This window comes from Lepeophtheirus salmonis, chromosome 13, assembly GCF_016086655.4.
Source record: "Lepeophtheirus salmonis chromosome 13, UVic_Lsal_1.4, whole genome shotgun sequence".
In the NCBI taxonomy this organism is placed as follows: Eukaryota; Metazoa; Arthropoda; class Copepoda; order Siphonostomatoida; family Caligidae; genus Lepeophtheirus; species Lepeophtheirus salmonis.
In genome coordinates this window covers 8,270,348-8,296,701 of record NC_052143.2, presented here as the reverse complement: position 1 = coordinate 8,296,701, position 26,354 = coordinate 8,270,348, and the positions used below count along the sequence as shown (strand labels likewise).

At 32.8% G+C, this 26,354-nt stretch overlaps 1 protein-coding gene across 4 annotated transcripts in view; it reads right to left on the bottom strand.

The window, feature by feature from the left end:
* The window catches only part of LOC121128211 (unconventional myosin-XVIIIa), a 115,019-nt gene that overhangs the window by 68,373 nt on the left and 20,292 nt on the right, over positions 1-26,354 (bottom strand). For 3 of the 4 annotated variants that reach the window (XR_005868098.2, XR_005868097.2, XM_040723784.2), the window contains exon 1: positions 620-5,829. The exons of the other annotated variant lie outside the window; for it this stretch is intronic. Coding sequence is in view for 1 of the 3 variants with exons in the window: in XM_040723784.2 (XP_040579718.1) it covers positions 620-1,789 (1,170 nt within the window). In the remaining 2 variants the exon portion in view is untranslated. Of the gene's footprint in view, positions 1-619; positions 5,830-26,354 lie in introns of those variants that run through there. 4 annotated transcript variants of the gene reach the window in all.

Genomic DNA, 26,354 nt, shown 5'->3' with positions numbered 1-26,354 from the left:
AAATAAAGGACCATCCATCAAAAAAGGAAATATTTCTTTCAGTTTTTCTTTATTTCTATGCATGAAGTCACTAAAAATCCGTGCACACACAGATACCCACCATAGGTATAATCAATCCTTTAGTAGAAAATAAAAAAATCCCTCCAACTGTACATTTGTACAATGAACGTACATAGTTCTAAATGACATCTCTATAATAATTCAATTTCACACCATGACATCAAGATTGAAAGGGGTCGAATAACAATGTGCCTACACAAATTAATGTTTCTTCTTCTAGTGTTTCGTGGGGGTATAGGCACATTCAGCAAAACAAAGTTAATTAGAAACAAAAAAATAAAATATTTTTTCTCAATAATATTACATAACTCATGTATGTAGGTGAAGAAGAATGTAGCTAAATAAGACATATTATAATCATCATGAGCAGTCGATAAAAAAGGAAAAAAGAATAGGATAATGATTGTAATGCCTAATTGTATTATAAACTGAGATATGTACATAAACTCTTTTAAATGCATTTTGAATTTTAAAGTAAGCAATTACAAGTAACAAAACATTTTTGGATTGAAATGCATATGTAACTAACTAACTTAATAAAGGCCAAGAACCTTCTTACCTGACTGCTTTTAGTATTAAAATGAGAGGGATTTCGTGAGACCTTCTTCTTGAATGATACCAATTCCTCAAGGTTCTTATAGAATCCACCAGATTGTCTAGGTTTTCTACTCATGGCAGACTCAATATCTTCTTTAAATTGGAGCCAGGCCTGAGTCACAGAGTTTTTAGAGTCTGAATTCCTCGAAGAAACCCCGGAAGAATCACTCCGGGTTCGAAACAAGTGTTTAGAATAGTAGCCTCCACCACTTTCGGAGGATGTGTAATCCCCTCCACCCATGAGTCTTTTCTTCTTCAAGCTGTTATTATGACTTTCATTATCAAAACGACTCGTACTTGAGCCAAAGGCATAACCATTATTTTTTCGTTGACACTCGTGACTTTTTGGAATAGATTTGGTTCTTGATAGTTTTGGAGTGGAGAGATTATGTTTGATGGGAGTACATGGAGGAGAGTTTGTAGAAGAGGATTCACCTCTTTCTTCCTCCGATCCTCTGCCACGGATATAACCATTATCCTTTCTTGAAGGGGAAGGAGACTCTTGACGAGAGGCTTTGAGAGGTGAACAAGAAGAGAATTGACGTCGAGTAATCAGATTCCTCTTTTTCCATCGACCCCCAGCGCTCCCAAGAAATTCCTCTTCTTCGTCTTCTTCCTCTTCATCCTCCTCAGAATCCCTCTTTTCTGTTCCATCAGAGTTGTCATATGTGATTTCGACTCTTCTTGGGAGAGAGTTCGAGGAATAACTCTCAATAATGGCCTGCATGCCTCTTCCATCCGAAGCACTCCTTTCGGCACGAACTTTAGCTGTGGTAGCCTTTGTTGGAGAAGAGAAAAGTCTTTCTGAAACAAGCACAGCAGCTGTGGAATTGGATCTTCTAGAAGAGCCACTGTGTCGCTCCGTACCGGAATTCCATCCCATGGAATGTGAGCGGGCTTTCTTATGGGATGAGAGAATGAGATCAGGTTGTCTATTATTGTTCCAGGACTCATCACTGGAAGACTCAAGCCCCCCAGGATATTCTCGAGTAATGGATCTCCTTTCTTTTTTAACACCATGGCCATGGGTGTCTCCACAGCAGCCCTTGTGAAGGATCCTTCGATCTATAGTGGGAGAATCCCCACCACGAAGGGATGTTTCAAATCTTCCTAATATTTGAACTCCAGGCATAATAATAATAGTAATATTGGGGCTTACAAAAGCATTTCTACTTTGTTCGTATGCAAATGTTTAGCACGAAAATGACACTTGCACCTTGGGTGATGATGGATTTATTTAATTTCTTTTTTTCTCAAGTATTCAAGTAGTAATATTAAATATGTTTCGTTTAGGGAGCGCTCTCACGAATCAGTCGGAGTAAACTAAACGGAAATATGTATTGAAAAAATAAACGAGGGTTGTGAAGAAGAAGAAAAAATAACAGCCTTTGAACACACAAAAAAGCGCTCCTCCCTTCTTAAAACAAACGAGGGTCGTCCAAAGCACATTGTCAAAAAGGTCAGGGCGGATAAATTGTTGGTGTGTGTATGTGTACACCTGTTAAATAATAATAACAATATTAATCAATAGAAATACGGATCCATAGCCCTTAATATATTATGGATATTGTGCATTTTGAGTTTGGGCCTTTGTTAAGTCAGACATACTGTATAAAATTAAATATATAGTAGTGCAAAATCCCCAACACCATTTGATACCCATCAATCCAAAAATCACCATTTTATTTGGTAAAGTCCATTTACCACCTTATATAATTTGAAAAGTTATAAGAGTAGATGCATGTTATATACAAAATGTACATGATCACAAAGCAAGTTGTTTTCTTTGGTGAGAAAGAGAGAATTTTCTAATTGAAACAAATAGTAGATCATTTCATCATTTTTTGCAACCAAAACAATTGAACCCTCATGATCAATAGCTATATTATTACATATAATATGCAAGTATTTAGTATATTAATTCGGTCACACTACTACCTGAGTGATATGGAACTAACTTATTTATTGATTTCTATGGAAAAAGAAATTACAGAGGGAGGGTTACAAGTATCAACGGAAATTATGTGTACACTATAAATACGTACATCAATACTTTTTATCTAGGTAACTCGAATCACAATTCAAAACAACAAAAACGCACAAACCTTGTATATATCATAATAAAGAGACAATACTTGTAGTATTACTCTATGTATACAGGTTGAGGACTCAAAAATTAGAAAATTTTAAAAGCCGTTTTCACTTCTACATATTTTTATTTTGTGTCAATTTTATGGAAATTTTTTGAAGCAAGAGTAGTTCAACAATTTTCTACATTTTTTATTCAATATGTGACTCTCTATTCTGAATTATGGCTTCAATACGGGGACATCAGCTGGCCTTGATGAAGTCAGAGGACAAGTTGTTCATCACCTTTGTGATCAAGGCCTTCAGGGCATCAACATTCGGGTGAGAAGTCTAGTTCACCTTGCTCTCCAAGACGCACTAAACAGTGTAAAGTCCAAGAGGTTCATGTCGGGTGAGGACGAAGTCCAAAAGTCTGCCAGCCATGTTTTACCTTCAGAAATGATGTTCCTCTTTGGAGGTGTGTGCCGGGGTGCCGTCGTGGGTAAACATATAGTTATCTCCCGGAGAATGTGCTCTTCAACCATGGCAAGAATTGGTACCTAAGGACCTTGTACTAGACGTCCGTGTTCTCGTTGGCCTTGAAGAAGTAGGGAGGCATCTTGCTGCTGTCGGACGCCACGGCGCTGAGGACCATGATCTGACCTCTTGATTCAGCCAAGAAGCTATCATTTATCCTATTCAGAATAGTATCCACTGCGAAGGAAGATCTTCTTGACGGAGACCGACTTGTGCTCGAAGAAGATAGCACACCCTCTGCCGTTTTGCTATTTGATCGGACATTTTTGATTGACCAAAACCAAAAACAAACATCAAACTGTAGCTTTTTGTCAGCTCTTTTGAATAAATCTTTAGAACAGTGGCTAGACGGCCTCGAAGAGGATTCATATTGTTAAGTATATGTATAATAATTAAAAGTATGTACTATTACGATAATAATTATATATGCAATACTTTGGGGATTTTTTTTCTTCAAATGTGCCAAAAATTGCATATCTCCGTCCTTTAGTTTTAATGACTCCCCCCCTCAATCTACACATCATTTTAACTTTTCAAGGACGGATTTTATCATTCAAATAGAAGTTTTATAAGCATGATCCAATCTCCATTTATAAGGAATTGCCTTTACAACAAGCATACAACTACCACCACCACCACTTATGGTCCTAGACTAGTAATTAACAGGTAATTGTAGCAGTAGAACAAATAGAGTAATGCATTAGAAAACGACCAACAACTTTATCAAAGAAATAAATGATGCTTGATAAGGTAAAGCTTACTCATTTTGAACATTTTATCGAAATTATGAAGGTGTTTCTTGAGAATAAATATCCTATTCTGAAGTTATATATTCTATCTAAAACATCGTTTAAATCAGTGATTCTTAATGTTAAAACGTTTACTTTATAGTTAAAAAAAAGATCATTAAATTTATGAGATAAAAGAAGAGAAGAGGGAATATTTTTTTTATTGAAATCAGGCACTGCTCTAAATGGTAAACATATACGTAACGTTTAAAAGACTCTCTAACCAAGTATCTGCCAAATCCCAAGCCAATGATGATTTATTTGTACGTACAAGGAAGAGATAATCGAACTAAATGGACAATTTATGTACATATTAACTAAATCCACATATATGATGATGATGACAATATCATCTTTAATTCATCTGTATGTGAATAAACACTAATTTATATGTATGTATAATACAAACTGTGAGGACAACATTGTTTCAAATCCTATGAGATTACTATCAGTAGTACTCCGCATTGCCTAGAGTTGTTAGGAGTCGTCGAAAAGACAAACTTTGCCTAAAAATATAGAAAATAACTACCCAAGAAATCCTCAGTGTTACTCACCGCTATTCATGAGCACATAATCAATACATACATAAATACTCTCTCCTCAAGAATCAAAAAAATAATCATGACAGCTTCAAAAAAATAATAATATGAGGTAATGGCTGATGCATGAGCCAGAGAGTACTACCTATGCAAAACGACTATATTGTATTTTCTTAGATAAAAAATATGTATCAATGTACAATATACATTAGGGAGCGCTATATACAGTGCACTCTGTAGACACGCTTGATGGTACAAGAAACCCCCCTAAAAATTGCATTACTATGATAACATTGTTATTTCTTCGATCAAAATGAATTTTTCCCCATTCAAACATAGAGACAAACATTGTTCTATTAATAAACGCGAGTCTAGCTCTTAGTGTAAGTTGATTGATTAATTAAGATACATATATAGACTACAGACTATGTTGTATTGCTGCATCCTACATAGAAAAGTTCCGTTTATTTGGGAGAACTCGAACCACAACAACAAGGTATCCATCTCAATTAAATATAAAAGTCATGTACATGAAGCAGCAGAATAATAATAAATATGGGGGCCCAAGGACCCAAAATAAGAAAAATATTTTAATTACACTTAAAAATGACCCGTTAGAAGGAAGACGAGGACGAAAAGTACACACTCATAAGAGCTTTAGTTCGTAATTATTAGTCTTAAAATATATATCTATCCAAGGATGGATGGAAAGAAAGAAACAAATTCATTATTGCCCTTCATCACTGTAGCCGTGATGGTTTCATACTTAATTCCTTACATATAATATAGTTTCAGATATTATAATTAACCTGACAAACAGGAATGATGGTGATGTAGTTGATTTTTCTTCAGCCTTTAGTTCTCTGGTTACTCCATTAGGATTACTCTTAAAAGATCCCATCTCTCCTTTTTATAATTATTAAAAGGATTGGAGCTAAATCATTGTTGTTTTATATGAGAGAGAGAGAGAGAGATTCACACCTATTTCTGGAAAATTCATTTCATGCCTTTAAAAGCACTTTTATGAGGTAATTGGACTTAATGGACGCGGCGCTTGGTTATTTGTCTTCTTCTGTGATAATTATGTACACTCCACACATGCATACATACCATATATATATATTTATATATACAAATTAGGTATAATAATCAAATATCGGAAAATATACACAAAACATGATAAAAACAAAGAGTCCTTGATCGATGTAAATGTTTATTCCAGACAAGATGGATAGTGTTTGGGTAGAATGCATTCATCTCACCCACCCCCTCATTCTCCTCATCCTTTGAATGCATCAAAGAATGTAGTCAATAATTATAATTATTGATAACTCCTAAACACACACACACAAACTTTTGTGTGTGTAAAAGGCGTTAATTCATATTGACAGGTTGTTTTCTTGTTGCCTCTATTACATAATAAGTTAAGTAATAACATAAACCCACAAGATAGATGGATATTATGTAGATACCAGATAGTCCTTCTTCAAAGCAAAGAACAACAAATAGACGATAGAAAAGCCAACGTTTTTATCTATCAATATCTACATAATATGTTAGAATGTAGATACACCTAAACAAATCGGTTTTAAGCCAACATAATAATGTTTGACCTCTCTCTCTCTCTCTCTCCTTCTGGGTGAGTAGTAGGTCCATCCATCGGAACACATACATACATACATACCGGGTGCGTTGTAGAAATCTGAACACTTAAAAACGAGAGGAATAAGAGGGAAAAACACATGGTAGGAATGAATAATTCCTACCATCCCCTGACAAACTGTGTGTATTGACATTCCACTCTAAAAATAATTAAAATAATAATACAATGAATCGAAAAATGGCCTCAAAAAGAGACAAAAGAATCGAGATTGCTGCTCCACTTCCCTCAAAACATACATCAACAGAGACTCGAAACTTGACTAAAAAGTTTTTGCACGACACCAAATGCCCTTGTGTTATATTCTCGTGTTCATATCATTATTATCTGATTAAAAAAGTCAACTTCTAAAATTTCAGATTGCCCATGATGAATCGAAAGACAATTTATTAGGGAAAAAATATATAGTGAGGCATATTTAAAGTGTGGATTGACTTTCATAGTTGAAGCAGGAATTGAAAAAACACAATGTGTCATTTGCAACAAAATTATGTCAGCCAAATAAAATGAAACGCCATTTAGACAGTAAACATCCTAACTTGTCCAATATTTTAACAAAGCTGAGGGATTTCATGGCTCCAAAATGAAGTGAAAGGACCATGAAAACAATGGTTTTTATAGTCCTTTCTGGAAATCAACATTACATTTCGGAAGAAACCAATGTGGCCTACATACTCGCTCAATTTTTCCTTCTGGCCGCATTTCGAAGCCAGGTCCTGCCGGTCAAAGAAACTGAATCTACAAGCAGAGATTTCGGCAGCGCATTGGGGCCACTATCAAATTAGGAGAGGGGCTACATTGAAGATAGATTTAATGGCAAGACCTTTGCGGACATCTCTACAAAGTTTAGTTAATGTAGATTCCCTAGTTTCTGAAATTAAATTTATTAAAATTCCAGACTGAAAATGTCTAGTTTTCAATTCCACACCCCGTACATACATTCCTGGGTGGTAGTGATTAAGATTTGAGAGAGAAGAAGTACATATGTACCTACTCATAACAACTCAATTATTCCTCACAATCTCACTTTTATCAAAATGATGGAAGCCGTGGTGGAATGAGAGGCTCAAAGTGGTAGAGGATTTCAAAGAAGAAAGGGATGATGATGAGTCGTAAAAAGAAAAATACATAGATTATAAGATTATGAATACTCAATACTAAGAGTTCCTAATTACGGCTATTTGTGGTGAGGAGAAGATAATTATGATATGAGTCATGGCATGAACCTTGGAAGACTCAATACATTGTTCATGCCTTTTACAATCCCAGCTTTGAGTCCAAGGGAAGACGTATAACATTTTGGTCTGAGCCTTCTTCTTCTTGTTTATGCTTGCGTTGAAATTTTAATTAAAAAAATACATCTTGTTTTTTTTAAAAGTTAATTGTCCTGATTTTGTATTAATTAATATAGTCTACCTGTAATTCTCTGTACGTAATTATAATTTACACTAGCATGTTTGTATAATATACATATAAAATTATCAAATCCAAAACTTAAAATAATAAGATGACAATACTTTTTAACAAGACTATATCTAAGAAAAAAATCGAGATATGTATACTACTGTGCGGGAAGAAACATAGGTAACATCCGACTTCTACTGCTACTGGACTATGGATAAATATTAACGCCCTTCTATTTTTTTTAAATATATGGGAACAATTTTAATCTTGTTATTATTATTTTTTTTTTAAATCGAAGCTATTTTTAATCATGCTTTTTATTATAAAATTCTTGGATATTAGCTCCGAGAATATGCCAACCCTTGAAATATTAGTCTCGGAGGTGGCCACAACAACCAAGGTCTACATATATAATAAGTCAGGGCAGTAGAAACAAAAACAATATTCAAAAAACATAATCACCAACCTCACTTTGAAGTTGGGAATATATTTTAAATACAATCGTGCCAAATATTGGTAAGGAATGTATTAACCAAAATATTCCTTTTGTAAGATAAATACACTCGACCCAAATCCGAATTAGAGAAATATGGATATAAGAAAAATTATGTTCATAAAATACTTTTCATAGTAGAAACACAAAGTAAAAAATCTGCATAAAGTAAACTTTGTCTTCGATGTTTCTTTTTAAATTCATTTAACATTGCTTTCAATCAATACGGATATATATCATGAGTATCCCCCCTAACTCTTTAGCTAAAAATAAGCCAAAAATCATTGGCAATCTGTTGTGAAAAACATTATCTAGTCAAACACTAGTTCCCTCAAAATAGGGACTTCCAAAATGACTTATTTACTTTGTATAAAAAAAATCCAGATATAGTCAGCTTTACATCACAAAAATAGTAGTTTCCTTTATTCGGATTAGACTGTATATGCCGAATTTCCCAACTGTAATGTATTTCATATTTCCTTTCCCCTTGTTCTTATCTTCTTGTATTTTCTTTTATGTATTAAAGTACTGTATTTTACATAGTATAAATAGTCGGTTATTTTGTAAATAAATTAGAGTATGGTTTTGTATTATAAAGAATACACATGATCTTATAAATAAGTGTTATATTATTCCTCCACGTGATTTCTTTCTCTCGGTCATCCTGGATCTCTCCAACTATAAATAAGTTTGTGTCTCTCCCTCGTCAAGACACAACATTGGCGACGAGGATGGGATCAGATTTTTGAAATTTATCCAGGCGGTATCAACGAATCTGTGATTGTAAATCTTGAGATGATGTGTCAATGTAATTGTGAGAAACCAGGAAATCATGGTTATATTGAGAATGCTAAACAATGTAACTTGTTGCATGGGACATTGAAATGTGGGCGCTGTGAATGCCCAGAAAATTTATATTATGGACACCATTGTGAGTGTCACAGGAATAACGCTACTTACCATGGAGATTTGTTAGCCGGCTGTCGCCCTGACAACACAACTTCTATTTTGTGTAATAATCGTGGAGATTGCATTTGTGGTAAATGCGAGTGCCACTCCTCCAGAGATAATGAAAATAACAAATTTTTTGGTGATTTCTGTGAATGTGACAATTTCAGTTGTGATCGACATAATTATCTGCTTTGCTCTGGTCCCGATCACGGAGAGTGTTACTGTGGTAAATGTATTTGTGCGCGTGAGTGGAATGTAACAGGCTATACGGCTTGTGAATGTAGTTCATCTAAGGATAAATGTGTTACACCTTATGGAGAGTTCATTGATAAAGAATGTTCAGGTCATGGCCATCGTATTTGTGGCAAGTGTAGATGCAATGAAAATGGTCAATACTCCGGCACTTATTGCGAAGTTTGTCCTTTATGTCCCGATAAATGTGACGAACTAAAACCTCGTTAAGGGTGAAGGTGATGTCTCCCAGGGACGAGCAGGGTGCTCGTGGCTCTAAAACCTCGATAAGGGTGAATGTTATTTTTCCCAGGGACGAGCAGGGTGCTCGGGTCCTTAAAACCTCTATGAGGAATATTGTTCTCCTTTCTCCGGTGCGCGTGCTGAGAGCACGGCACTTGAAAAAAAAAAAAATTGCATAGTCTATGGAGATAAAAATTTGATTTACAAGAACGAATGGTTTGTCCGCGCCTGGGCATGGATGGAGCGGATCTATAAGCTGCTATTCATGGAGCGGAACCTGTGTAAGCACCGTCATGGATTTGGTGCTTGGGGGGTGATGTAATGTATTTCATATTTCCTTTCCCCTTGTTCTTATCTTCTTGTATTTTCTTTTATGTATTAAAGTACTGTATTTTACGTAGAATAAATAGTTGCGTATTTTGTAAATAAATTAGAGGAGTATGGTTAGAATACACATGAACTTATAAATAAGTGTTATATTATTCCTCCGCGTGATTTCTTCTCCTCATGTCTCTCGGTCATCCTGGATCTCTCCAACTATAAATAAGTTTGTGTCTCTCCCTCGTCAAGACACAACCCCAACTTCTTACCCCAGTGACGTCATGTTTTCTTTCCTACTATCCAGGTCTTATTATAATGACATTAACAATTACTCATTTGGTCCAGGGTGAGGCTGCCACTGGATGATAGATAGCTTCAAAGTCACAATTATTTAATAGGGGAAAAAAATGGAGATACATCATAGTACTAGGTACAATTTTAAGCATTAGTATGGATGTAATTGTTGATATTACTTATATATATACATTATGAATCAATTATATTGAAAGAAAGAAATGCCATTCATCAAGGTACTACATATTGGAGTATGTGTTTCAAGAATGAAATCAAATGTTGTTTAAGTAACGATGTTATGTATGTTCATATAAGTTCAATATCCTTTGTTAAAATTGAAACAATATGTGTGTATGCATGTAAATACTACAACTACACGCGTTCATAGATAATAATGACAATGATTATAATTCCATGATAAATAATATGCTCTCTCTAGACGTGTATTTTGATACATACAAGTACATCATATAATTTTTAACGCACAAAAATTGTAATTTTGTGAATAAATCGTTATTTTCAAATGCCAAAAAGGAATAACAATCATTACGTATGAATAGAGTCTTCTCTTCTATGATGCGACTCTCTTCTATTTATCATTATTTATATGTAATTAGTGTTGCGTTTCTGTTTGAGGCTTTTATAAGACCGAATGAACTCGGTTTGGCCTGCACAAAAAATGGCGGTTGTTTGTAAAGAAAATAAATTTGACATAAACCAAAATGATAAATAAGAAAAGAATTTGACATGTATGAGTATTGGGCCTTATTCATTCGGACAGGTCCTATCCATCCTTTGAATTTGAATGCAATATATAATAGGAACAAATATCATTTTTACTTAACCATATATTTTATTATATTTTAAAATAATTAAGAAAAAAGAAGGAAAACACCCTCAATGACTTCCTGAGGGATTGATTTTATCTTTTTTTAAGGACCCATAAGTGGGCTTGGACCAAACACAACACAATATGTGACCTTAAAAATGAATTTAATATGTTCTCATTTTAGTTCACGGTTTCAGATAGAGCGATATGGGTCCAGATCGCTCTAAAAAAAATCCTTCAAGACCGAATCGGGGAAAAACTGGTCTCGGACCGATTCTCAACACTACTAAATATGTATACTATCCATAGCAGATTTCAGAAGCTGGACAAGGCAGAAGTCAAACGTGTAATTATCTTCATTATTTATATATTTTAAAATAAATAAACGTTTAATTTAAGCCACTAAATTAGCATTTTGCATGATTCTTATCAGTTGGCAAGGAAGAATACCTTATAATGATATTAATAATATATATAGTCATGAATGCAAAAAACGTTTCTCAGGCATCAATTACATATGTATAATGTATATGAATGTTTTATTCAAAGCCCTAATACGACTATTAAAGAAAGAGCAAAAGAGGATGTGATGATTGACAGATGAAGAAGAATCACATATTATTTGGGTGATCATGATGATCTAATGAAATGGGTGTCAGTATTTAATTTTGATCAAAATATTAATATTTTGCAAAAAGCAATTTCATTTATAGTTTCTCAATTAGACTCGACTATATAAGTGCTTATTAAATTGAGGCGTTGATAAAACGCATGGATCACGCTATTTCATATATTTATGTACATACATAGAATTTAATATGTTGTGAGGTAAAAGGCCACAAGAAATGAAGGGTTTATTTCAAATCCAATTGAAAAAGGTCCGACCAAACACAGCAGAGTAGGAGATTTTTCTCACATACAAAGTACATCTATATTAGAGTTTCTCTTAAGGAATCCCGTTTTGCTTAGAAATCTCCAGTTTAATCATTTCATAATATATGTAGATAATACATAAACCAAAAAAATTGAATTTATATTGAAGATTTGGTTAAGATACATTTTTATACGATTTATACTATATTAATTGTACCCCCAAAAAATAATGCCTAACAAGTTAAATCCCTTATAACAAACCAACAAATGAATATTTAATTATAACTTCACCTTTAAACATGAATTAATTTTGGATTGTTCACGATTTTATGGTTAAGACTGGCTTAAAATATGTGTTTTCTTCTTAAAATATACAATAAGTTACTTTAATTTCACAGTATTTATTACGGGGTCTGCCTGAATATGAGAAACACTTGTCAAGGGATGGATAGCCACATTAGCCCGTTGCTAGTAAAAAAAAACCAAGTTGGGATAATGCAGGGTAACCTGTATCTAACCCATTTGGTTACGTGATACCGCATATTAAATGGTAATTTTGGGTTCAAATCATAAGTTTTACTTGTGTCAACTTCTCATACGTCCAATAGTTATTAAATTATGTTTCCCAGAAAATATATTACTTTCTTTTTATACTCTCAAACTTTACATATTTTTATACAAAAGTACCTCTATACTAGTCTAAAAGTGATCCAATACGAAGGTGGTATGAAAAGTTTTTGACCTCAACGTGAAGATGCCTGCATTCATTAATAAAATCTAGTCATATCTATCTCACATCTGTTGACGGTTACTCACAGTTGCTATGTTATAGTGGTTTGAGTGAGTTGATGTGAGTGAGTTTGTCAAAATGAACAAAATCGAGGTTCGAGCTGTCATTAAATATTTTTTGAAGAAAGTGTAACCTTTAAATAGATTCAAACAATACCAGACATATAAAGGCTTGTTGCTTTAAAATTTGATGCGTCCAACTCAATCCAACTCATAAAGAAAAACGCCGAGTAGTATTTGGACGGGTTGCAGAGATAAAATATCGCTTGGAGAAGTGTGTGTAGAGTTACAGCGAGACTATGTTGAAAAATGTATTGTATCTTTATTAGAGGAGGAAACTTTTGAGACTACCTTGGCATTAGTGGTAATCTCGGCTAGTAAAAGAAAATTGAATAGCCCCGTTGGCTAGTGGCTAATTTTAACGACCGTCGATCTTTGCATTAGTCCATACATGTTAGCAATAGTTAAAAAATCTTCATTCAAGTCATTCGTAAATCCTTTATTCAAAATGGATGAATTGAGTAATCATCCTCCTTTGTTTTGCATCATTTTTTTTGCAACCATAATGAGTTGGCAAGTACATACTTACATACATGGATGAATAGACGATTCACACAAACACACATATACAAATACATAATCATTGAGCATCATTTAGTAAGTAAGTATGAATTCGTCTCCTTTTAATAAGACGTAATAATAGGACTGTCGACATCAGGTATTAACAGTCATCATTCATGAATAATGAAGATGATGATTGTGCACTAGCATCTTTGGTGATGATGCTCGTGAATGGAAGAGTAATTTGCATAGATTGTAAATCTAACAATTTCACAATTTGTACTTACTTACGCATATATGTGCATAGAGTATGCTCATGATGCATTTGTCTTTGCGTATGAATGTATGGCAAAACTAATTGTGATTATTAGGCCTTTAAGCATAAAAAGTCATGGATGAACTTGTAACCTTGAACAAAGAAAATTTTGCACTACACAACATGTAGATGAACATTTTACTTATTTAACATCAACTCTCTAGCGTTGGGGTTCCGTCTAGAAATCCTGGATCGTTATGATTTTTGTTGGACTGAACTAATCAAGTCCTTTTAAAAAGTTCGGTCAAGATCAGTACAAAGGAAAAATAAGTCTAAACCGTTACTAAAGAAAAAATCGGTCCTAGAAACAATTCGATCTAGTTCGGTTCCACAAATCGGTTTTACCGATTGTACATATACATTGTTTGTGAGGTCATATGTGTTTTCAAATTACGATACAATGACTTCATACAAAGTTTAAAGAGTGAGAGAGTTATATATATACTTTTAAAAAAAAGGAAAACACCGAATTCGAACATATCTTGAGATGGATGATCTAATTAAAAGTATTTTCCTTTGACTCACTTTATCTTCCTTTGGTTCTAACTCTTGTATAATACAGAAGTTAATTATTTCAGCAATTCACAAATATTTTGCTTTAACATGAGGAGGTCTATAGTGAAGTCAATAGCTCAAACCACCCACCTCCAGCTGCAACCACAGGCTCTAAACCTGAACTCCTAGTCCATGTTGGACACTACCTCAATAATGGATGCCACCAAAGAGTCAACAGTGTTATTTGCATGTTTATTGGATTCTCTCTCCAAAACAGCCTACTTATAGTAACCCAAGGAGGGTAGATCCGGCGAGCTAGTAGGCCACATTTCCTTTGGCCAGAAAGTAAAGGCCTTAAAAATGTTGGATTTTCAAGAATAAATCCGATTCCAATTACTCAATTTTGAAAAACCGTACCATTTCAAAATTCAACATGACACCAAATCTGTTAACACCAATTTAAGCTCTCTAGCATCACTATATATGGAGTTATTGGCGTACTTGGGCGTGCGCCCAGCACGTAAGCACACAATAATGGCAGAATGCCGTTCGTATTCGGAGCACATCTAAATAATTTTGTAATTTTTCTTATACAGTTTTGTCGGGTTCATTTGAATTAACACACTATCTTACGCATCGATGTTAGGGCTGCAAAGATATTACGGTCTAAACTTGTTCCGTATTTAAAATCCCCAGCCTCTATGTAAGATCTTTGTTTAATATAATGAAAACACCAATGACAGTTGATTTAAAAAAAAAAATCGGTTTCTCATAATGCGAGACACAAAAAAATCTGTCCATAAATTGAAAGCGAAAAATCGGTCAAGATGTCACATTAGACATACAATTTGGTAATAGGCCGAGTCTCAGTACTAATACATATATAGGTAGAAAATATGTTCCTACATACCTACCGATTGAAGTGAAATTCAAAGAGAGGTCGCCTCTCACACAAATACATAAATGCACTCATACAAAATATAAAACAGGCAATTAACAAGAGTTATGAGCAATAATAGGTAGGTATGCACATTCCACACAGGGGATGATCATAGATTGAGTTGAGTAAGTAGTAGGTAATCAGTAGCTACTGAAAATGAACGGTGGGAAAAGGTTCTCATTATGAGAAAATTGCATTGAATAAACATTTCAAATGTGTATAACTATATATATTAAACTGTACCGAAATGACTCAAGTTCAGACGATTTTTGATTTTAAAACTTTAGATTATCGAAAAAATAATTTTTTAGCTACTCCATTATAAGGATTTTTAATAAGTTAAGTACTGGAGATTAGATCTAGATCTGTTAACAATGCCCTAATTTACCTCATATTATGAATATTTTAGTCCTAATGATGTCCCCAGTAAATAAATATTATTTTGGTGTACCTCGTATTAGACGCATAAATTTTGATTTTATTTTATTTTGACATTTTTAGGACAAAAAAAACAAACTAATAATGTGAGGCAAATTAGAGGAATGCTGCTCAAATATGGCTGAAATATTGTAGATATAATCTACAATATATAATTGTATAAAAATCCAGAAAACTATTCAATTTGATAATTTTAAAGGAATTACATGAAAAAATGTATGATATTTTACAGATTTTCAAATCAAAACGCGTGTATCAAAGACTGTTTCTTGGGCGATATAAGGTTATTTTCTTGTTTACAAGAATAAAATAATAAATAGCCAGCAAATTCCAAAATTTTGTTATTTTTGTATAGTCTAAAGTATATGTATATATGAATATCTAGAAACGTATTTCCGCTATCATTTACCTCTAAATGCATACATAACAACTCAAAAACATAATGACCAGGATATTTGAAATTTGAATGCCCTAAAGTGTGAGGGTGATGATGGTGTTCAATGTAAATATTACACATATAATAAACGGTATATATTCATAATCATCAAGTCATGTTCCTCCTTTCCTTATCACTTATCACCATCCAAATGATTAATTATTTTCTTTAGATATTTTTTAAAGATATGTAATGTCGTTAGTAAAGAAGGATCTACATATTACACGCATACATATACCAAAAGAGCAAAATATCATCATCATCATGTCAAAAAAGGTGGAGTCTTATTATAATATATGTATATGTTGTCTACAAGTTATCACTTTTTAGAAGCAAATTGTACAAGTTGCAACTCAAAATCAGATGAATAATTTTAAATGAGATGTTTCATAGATGATCGATATGTTAATATTGTAATACAAATTACTAAAATATAAATATATGTGGCACATTACATATAAAGTCCAAACAGTTATAGTACTCATAAATATATAATAACCATGTAATTTTAATAGATCAAAAGGAAATGAGAGTATCAATAAATAGTGGAGTAATTCGAAGGACCAATGTTGTAATTAAATAATGCATTTTAACGAAGAAATTGCAACTTTAATAACTTACTTGTACAAACTTCTACATACATTGCAATATGTCCATAACATTAGGGTCGTCAGCCGGTGGTGGGCTGGGCGGGCTGAAGCCAATTCAGGATTTTTTGCTTTTTTCTAGGCTTTTTTTTTCGTCATTCGGGAAAATTATAGTGCAGAGCAAAAAATGTAATATTTGAAATTGTAAATGAATAAAAAAATAACTTTTTGTGAATAGCTATGGATTTTTAAAAAAATATCCCAAAAATTCAATATTCAATTATTGAATTTTTTTCCAAAAAAAATTCAATATTTGACAATTAATAGTTGAAAAATTGAATATAAATTAGGGAAAATTCACTTGAGATATATGCAGTTTTAAACATTTATTCTACTGTACAAATGATGTATATCGACAAAAAATGATGTTCAATAAAGCACCGATAATAAGTAACAAACCAACAAATGAATATATTATCATATTTTTACCTTCCAACGTATGCAAAATATATTATAAATTTTGGATCTTTCTCAAATGTATGTACGTCAGACTAGCTTAAAGTTGACTTTATTAATTAATTCTTATGATGTAAATTAATTATGTCCTTAAATTTGATTTATTATTTATCGATGGGATCCAGCAAACCAATTTAAAAATTGGTTTCACTAAAATTGGATATTGCTAAAGATGGGAAATGAGAAACTAAAAAAAAAACACAAAAAAACTTTTTTCCTGAAGACAATAAAAAACTTACTTTAGCCAATTTTGAGGGCTCTCAGGCTTTTTTAACGGTGATACAGGCCATTTTTGTTTCAAAAACATAGGTCAAAATTGACCATTTTTAGGCCTCTCACACCATACTAAACAGTTCCCCCCCCCCATCATTTAAGGGCCCTAAAAATATACTCCATGATTTGCAGTTTCCCCTGTTTTATCAAAATTTAACCCTAGTTGAAGTGATAGTTGTTGAACAAAAAGGAGGATCATTATCTTGTGGTATGGTTAATAAAACAGGGAAACCTCAAATCACCAAATGGCCAAAGTGATATTTTTTTGTCTCCAGCAGAAAAGGTCTTCGTGGAGAGGGAGAAAAATATATTAACTCAAAAACGGGACAGTCAAGTGAACAACGACATTTTTTCTTTTAATTCAGAATGACCAAAAAAACACACACAATATTTAAAAAAAAAAAATTTACTATTTCATAATATACCTATGTAGTAGGTATATAATACCATAGATTGGTGTGTGCGAATGATTTTTTAAAAATATTTTATGTTTGTATATGATTTATTTCCATGTCTTAAGGAAATCTGGGAGTATCATGCATATATGTATGTATATTTTTTCTTTCTTTTCCTTCGACTTTCTTTTACCATGATCTTTAGTCCTTTGTGCAATGTTCTATAATAATAATAATACTAATATAACCTATAATTTCCAAATATGTAAGACTTTTTCTTCGTTCCTATTCGTAACTACGTGTCCCTTTTTAGATCTTCGGCGTTCGGAATCATCATATAACTATACAATTTACATACTTTTACAATGGGGGAATAGTCACTATATGAATATAGTGTAGGTTTGAAATAAATAAATATTTATTTATTTAAATTCAATGGCAATGTACCTTCATTAGCTTAACACTAGATTTTCCTTTGAATACATTAATATTAATACAAACTTTATATTGAAAATACATCAATTACACAAAATATTTGATATTATAATTTCAATATTGAAAATATAAATAAGATTCAACATAGATTATGGTTTTGTCTAAATGACATCAACCATACTGAGTTGACAAAGAAAATGCTCTAAATATATCACACTACCAGATGCTCAGCTTCTCAACTAACAATTACTTGTTGAAATAATGGAAAGGCATTAATGTATGAAATAATAAAGAGGAAACTCCCTTTAGAATTAATGGGGTGAAGGAGAACAAAGAGAAGAACATGAGAAATCCATCAATAAATTTAATTTTAATAAACATCTTTCAGTAACAGCAATATCCCCTCATACTTATATGTATGAGGGGAATAACTTAATTTAAAGGTAGGCTGTAGTGTACAGAGAGAGAAAGAGAAAAAACAAACAAAAACAACCTAAGGTACCTTAGTTATTTAAATTAATTCACCCTTCCTATAATTAAACTCTCTCAACATACATAGGTACTACTATAAAAGAGGGGTTGAGTGAAAATCTTACCATGAAATGGTTCCGTGAAAAAAAAAAAGAAGTTAAGTGTACAAATTTACAAATAGAGGACGCATGAATCAACGATACAAACGCCCTCTATAAAAGCCGGTTTGAATGTACTCCATGACACTTAAACACAATCCCAGTAAATAATTGCCTTAATCAAATATACAAGACGCATTACTTGACCCTGACTTTTCGAATCAATTGGTAGAGTGGAGGAAAGTCGTGAGAGGGATTAAGAGGAAGTAATTTGATTTCAATTACAAAACAACAAGTTGATGTTGTTCCAAATTTTTTGTTTTGTTCTAAGTAACAACCCTTCATACACACTAAACAATTAAACTGTTATTATTATTTTAATAATATGGAAATTAAAATTTTAAGCGAGGAGCATCATAATTATTATTTGGGAGATGGGGTTTTATACGTATTATAATGTGAATTCTTTGGATGAAGTAGACAAAAAGAAAGACGAGTATTAAATCAGTAGTCGTTCTTTGTGGGAATGGACATAATCTACATGGGGAGCTGAATTATATGATATATACTCCTAATCACTGTATCGTTTTTACGCATTGAATGGAATGTTACAAACATACAATTAATCAAGATTGGCACACAGAGAAACAAAATTACAAATGAAATGACAATCATTATTTTGTTTTCATACTTTGAGTTGCATCATTATTAATTGACAAGGATCATTAGTTACTCCCTCTGTCAAAATCTCTTACATATTTACACTCGTTAATAAATGTGTAGGCAATAATTGGCAGCCCCATCAGCACTTAGTAGGTATATGTATTTACATCATTAATTCAACAGTAGTTTAATTTTATTACTAATATTAATTAGTCATATTTATATCTGCATACTCGGTATGGGCAGTAGAACAGGAGGGCCCACATTAATGACTTTGCAATTTCAATTCGCGCATGTTAATAAATGCTAGTGTTCCGTTCAAAAAAAAAATTTCTTCGTTAAGCGTTTAGTCATTATTTCCGTTCTAATCCGTAGTCCAATTATAATCCTATACACTGTACGACAGCAAATCCCGACTTCTACTTTGATAATGTCAGGGAAGCCGCATAGAACTAGGTTTCAACAATTTGTAACAACACAATTATTCGGCGAATATTAGTGTTCAAATGAGCTACAACTGACAAAAGTCGGTTCATTCATTGTCGAGATGGAGGCCAAAAGGTAAAGTATAGTCGATTTGATTTGCAACCAGCACAGCAACAAGACAAGGAAAATGGACTCTGGACTAGTCTAGAAACTCCAGGAACGACCGCTACCTCGCCTACGTGGTCCATGAGGTTCCCAGCCTCTGCAGTGATGCTGGGAATCGTTTCATCTGACAGGAAGAGGATGTCCCCGTATTGGTTCCCAAAAGGCCTGAAAATTGGGATCAATGAGTACCATGGAATGCCCTTCAATTTTGCGTTCCGTTCGCAAGCCAAAGTAAAAGTAATAACTAATAACCAGTCCTAACGATTTTTTTTTGTTCGGAAACGACTTAATCAGTGGTATTCCCTGACGACATCATCAAATATGTATATAAATGCTAATGGCGTCAATAATGTCCATTCAAAAATATATAAATAACTAGAAGAGCAATACAGGCAGTCCAGATGAAATGACGGCCTTATTTTGTATTGCGTTAAATAGCTGAAATACAATTCAACAACTAAATATTAAAATATCTATCTAAATCTTGTATGTATTATAGACTAGAAACAATAATCTATATTTTAACTAATAAAAATATATATAGGATCAGTATTTAACGAAATAAAAATGAATTTAGAGCACTGCATTTTTAAACTGAAAGTTCTTTTGAAAAATTGAAAATATTACAGTGAACAGTTTGATGCCATTTATATTGTCATATCGTTAATTTCAAAACAACACTAAGGGAGCAATAATTTTGCTATTGCATTTAGGTATTTCTTTTAGAAATTTCCATAACAAATTTGAAGCTGAAAGATCGAAGCTTTTTCCTTCAGATTATTTTGTTGAACTACAAGATAGTAAAGACAAAATGTTACTAGACATTAACATAATTTGATGGTTTTTTTGTATAGAGGCTCTCACTTATGAGAAAAGAACATGCACCAAATTTTAGTTTGCTAAACTAACACGTTCATGAGATATAAGCACTGTATTAAAAGTATTTAGTATTTAAATTATTATAATATTAAATAAAGGTTCATCAATACGTAGAAGGGTTATGAGATGGGAATTTGGCACATGTGCTTGTTATAATTATACAAATAATGTCTGAAAAGTGTACCTTGCTGCTTATAAATTCATTTTCTTTGAATACCTGCTCACAAAAGAAGGGGTTACAAGATGATTTAAAAAAAAAAAGATTAAATTGTGGGTTCAAAACTGAAATATTGGTGAATGTACATATTTTTTTGTAAGTCTTTTTTGGATCATTTTAAAAAGTATTTCGTAGAAGACAAAACCACAAAAACATAATTGGATACGCCTCTTTTACCTCCAAAGCTAATCATCTATCTTCTGATATTGAAGACGCGTGTATCGAACTTCCATTGACCTAACACAACAACAGATTTTCATTCAAAAACACTTGAATAATTCTGGATTTCTACGATGAATGAGTACACACTGCTGGCTAAAGTAGCAATCAATTTACTTATACTATTTGTCACAACTTATTTATGTGAGAAGACCTTTTTCGTAATAACTTAAATAAAAAATACATACAGATCGTGGCTACGCGTAGAGAATAATCTTTGAGTTACTGTGTCCAAGATTAAACCCAGAAGGAACCTGCTTTGCTCAATGCAAAGTACACATCCGTTACATTAAGACCTTGATTTCTTTATTAATCTATTTGTACATCCAAAGCCTGTCTCAATTTTGACTTTATTTACCGCAAAAAGAGAATTGATAGTATAGAAATTATTCAAAGTGGTAAATACTTGTATATTGCTGATTTTATTTTGACAGTATATTCGATTATTTCTTGATTGTACTTTATATTTCTTTTTTAATATTTTTCAGTATATTTAGAATTAAAATCATCTATTTGCATAAAATACACTCTAAATTTTAAATTCATCACGCACATTGTCTAGTCAAATATTTTAAGGGTCGAACTCAAAAAAATAATAAGGAACCACTGTCCTAAGGTACACACCTATACAGCCAAATTCGAATTAAGGCAACACCTTGGTTTAAAAAAAATGTTAACTATAAAACAATTTAGTTAATTGATAAATTTAGGTGCATCATTATATTTAAACTATACATATATATATACAATGTAAAACTATGGAAACCAAGTTTGTAAATAGGTTGAATGGGTATTATGAGCAATTAGAGTGAAATTCAAAGGAGGAAAATTCACTTGTAAGTTATTTTTGGATCAATATGTGTAAGTTTGATGAATTTTCTATTAAGATATTTTTAGAATAAATGAGCCGTTAAATTACTTACTATTCATAAGCGATGAATTAATTTTTTAAGATTGATTTTATGCTAAGTAATTTATTGGAAAAAAAAGATAACAAATTTGACGTTATTTGAAGCAATAAATGCATACTTAGAATGTTTCTCAGTGACTTTATATTTTTGAAACTAAAGTGCACCAATACTAAAATTTAGTCAAAAAAATACTTTTTCTCCAAATACAGGACAATACTCACTACTGTACAATGAAAAAATACCTATTTGAAAATCGAAGACCATTTTTTACATAAAGTATTACCAAATAAGAAATTAAGCGATATTTTACTCTGTGCCTACGTAAATAATAATATGAACACATTGCTACGCCTTTTTTATCAAATAATTGAATAAATAATTAACTATTCAATTATATATTAGAAGTAATGAAAGGATCTACAACAAATTAATTATTATGATGTGTATTTTCTTACACCTGGACATTTCAAAGACATAAGGTAATAAACATGAAGATATTATATAAATGAACTCGGCTATTGCATTCATTATATACCGGGTGCGTAATTGAAAATTAGGTATTCTGAATCTGGAATTTTAACTGGTTTAATTTAGGAAACTAGATGCACAACATTTAGTTAACTTTCTAGAGATTTTAGGACATGTGTCGCCATTTCTAATCTTGAATGTAGCCTCCATCGACTTTGATAGGGTCACAATACGCTGCCGAAAGCTCCTACAGGTTGTAATAATGAAATGGGGCTCATGGAATTCAAATGCTCATCAACAGAAGCTTAAAGATTAAGTGCTTTTGTCCAGCAGGCCCTGGCCTCGACATGCGGTCAGAGCGAAAAGTTGAGCAGGTTAGGATCTGGCCAGAAAGGAATATTGGTTTATAAAAAGGACTGTGTATGCTTTGCTGTGTGAACTGGTGTCCCACCTGATTAAGGCATCATATTCCCATCCCTGATCGAGAGAATCAACTTAGTTTTCAACATATTGACGTAGTTAGTAGCGTTGAACCTGATTACGGTATCGCCAGTCCATTGGATGCAACAAACCCCAAACTCGTCATTGATACTGGGAGCTTTGTAAAAGTCAGGGCGCGAGCTGCCTCTCGATGCCAATACCATCACTTATCGCTTTCTTGACGTTATAAATAGTCTACCTACGTCAAGTTTTGGATCTCTGTTAGTGTGTTCCGGGCGAAGTAGAGCAGTAATAATCTCAATTTTTTTTTGTCTCTTTGTGAGGCCATTTTTGAATTGATAATGTTATTTTTTTTTGAGAATTGTGTCTAGATATACAGTTTGTTAGCTAATGGGATGAATTATTCATTCTCCTCATATGTTTTCTTTCTTATTGTCCAGATTTCAACTACGCACCCGATAATGCATACATTAGCAAGGTTGTTTATTAGTATTATGAAGAAAGAGCTAAAAAGAGTTGGAAACAAGGGCTGCTATCCAGCTGTCCAGCCGTCATAAATTATCATTATTAAGGCAACATATTAGAATATACCTCATCCTTAACATTCACTCCTACTTATTGTTAGACCACTGTAGCAAATGATTAAATCTTTCTAATTGATAGTTATTCTTTTACATATGCAAATATCTTTGGTTTCTTTTTTATTTATCATAGGCAGGTATTTATATTTGATCCAAATATTTAAGCAATGACAAATATGTATACATATCAAAATACATTGAAAGAAGATTAAGAAATACTACAAACATAATATGTACTTGGGATATAAGCCTTCAATGGGCATGTATAAATAATGCCTTTATACCTTCTAAACCATACAAAACCCCAATAATCCCATAAAAACGATCATCTGGATATGCAGTTTTTTACCCTACCAAATTCATTATTATTACAAAGTAATAATTTCCCTTACAAACTCAAACAATGAACAATTACATATATTAAAGCAACTTCTTTGTGTACTTGTTTTAAAGTCCAATCCACTATCTACATTTGTTACATAAGGTTTAAAACTTGAAAAGTATTTAGCTAAAGGAAATAAATATAGATAAGGATGATCAAGGCATAATTATAATCTATTATTCACAAACATCCGAACAAAGAACGACCATACTACCGGGTGGAAACTTGAAACTTACACACTTGGAAAGAAAAAGCAAATAGCCTTCCATTCTTTAATTATACATTTAACAAAAATCTTTATTTATCTTTTTCTGATATATAACCAATGTCAAGTATATTTATTCTATTCGCCCGCTATTGGCCTCACAGATGGTGACAAGCTCTTTTGAAAAGAGTTGCAAGTATTGCAAATTAAGTTAAGGTCCGTGGTAGCCCACTCCTGTCGACGGAGGTCTTCATGGCTTCAACGTTCGGGTGACGGATGCTAAATGCCCTTCTCTCGATGTGCAGCTAGAAAGAAAAGTCGAGGGGATTGACATCCAGACTCTATAGTGGACACATTCTCCTGTCCCAGAAAGCAAATTTGTTAGCTAAAAAGTTATGAGTAATTTTTCCATTGTGAGCGTGTCTTACTGAAAGACAACGCTGCCGTTGGGGAAATTTGCCTAGACCCAGAGGAGCATGTCGGCTTTGAAAACATTAATGTACATGGCATCCACGAGACCTACGGCGACTGGATCAACGGCGTCCTTGATAGCATCCGTATTAATGATGGACTTTCTCCGGAGCCCTCGTTCCTCTCTATGGTCTCGCTGTGGTCTAGCCTCTTCTTAACATTGTAGATGGTCTTAAGAGCCATTCCCACCATCCTGGCTACTCTGTTGTTGGAGTGTGACCCGCACGAAGAAGACTTGAAGCCCTAAGCTTTTAATCTCGTTGTGATGACATTTACCGTCTGATTTATATAAATTCAAAAAGCAGCAGGTGCTAGAGATAAATGGCTACCTAAACCATTAGACAGTTCTAATTTCCTCACACAGAACCTCTTAAATCAATATAAACAGTGTTTAAGTTTCAAGTACCCCCCGGTATGTATATATACATACCAGTCTTTATATACATATACACAATTGCAAACCTGTATTTTATAATCGAACGTAATAGTTTGATTCCCTTGGACGTAAATACAAAAAAAAATATAGGTATGTAATACTAATATATATTTATATAATGAATAGGTCACTTGAATGAAAGGAAAAAGCTCAATTTTCCTATTTTTGATAAGTGGGTTGTTCGGCCCGTTTTTCCGTTCGTCTTTTTCCTCCATTTCTATTGCAAAAGCTGTAAAATGTCCATATCATAATACATACATCATTCATTCATTCTAATGAATCAATTATATTTAGATATAGATGATTACATACGAGTATATGATATAATGAACTCTTTCTTTCTTTTTTTCAGATATGGAAGGAAAACTTTTTTTTAGCCTACATAAAATTTTGAAGGATAAATATTGAAGGAACAATTATAAACAAATATTTTCAGAAGATTGTACTCAAAAAAGAATTGAACACTAAATAAAATTATCACAAACATAATTTTATTTAGTGTTCAATTTTTTTTTTTGAGTACAATCTTCTGAAAATATTTTGACTAATGAGTTTGGAAAACGTATAAATACGAGCAACTATGTAATAACTAGCCAGGGAGTATGAGAATTACAGTATTATCCAATTGTACTGAAAATTTACTATATTTTTTTCACCAGCCGTTGATTTGTCTACTCATAATTCTTATCACTGTCACTTGCTCAGGGGCGTCGCCAGAGGCTGTATCCCCCTCCCCCCAATAAAGAAATTATTTTCTTCATCACCCAAAATCCCTCACTTTGAGGGAAACTAAAAAATGGGAATATTTTGTCAAATTCAGGCCCGGCCCAAAAATTTTAACTTTATTAAATACAAAAACAGTTCCAAGAATGAATAACTGTTGGGCAGAATGACTGCATTGGTTAATTAGAGTATTTCCCCAGGATGGGCTGGAGCCCCTTACCCTAAATTATTTATATATATATATATAATACTGCTGACCGGCTTCTAAATTGCAAATATAATTTTTTAGAGGAGGAAAGGCTGAGAGAGTCAATAAAATTATCATGAGAATGAAATAGAACAATAAATGAATATAAGTATTATATACAATTGAAGAACGAGCATAAGTTTTCAAAATATGCTTTCGAGGACAAAATATCAATAGAATCATGGTCAAAATAAATACCAAAGAAATCATTACTATATTTATGATAAGTATGTGACTCTTTCTCCTTTTCTCTCAGAGAGGGAGAGACTGTGACCATGGACCT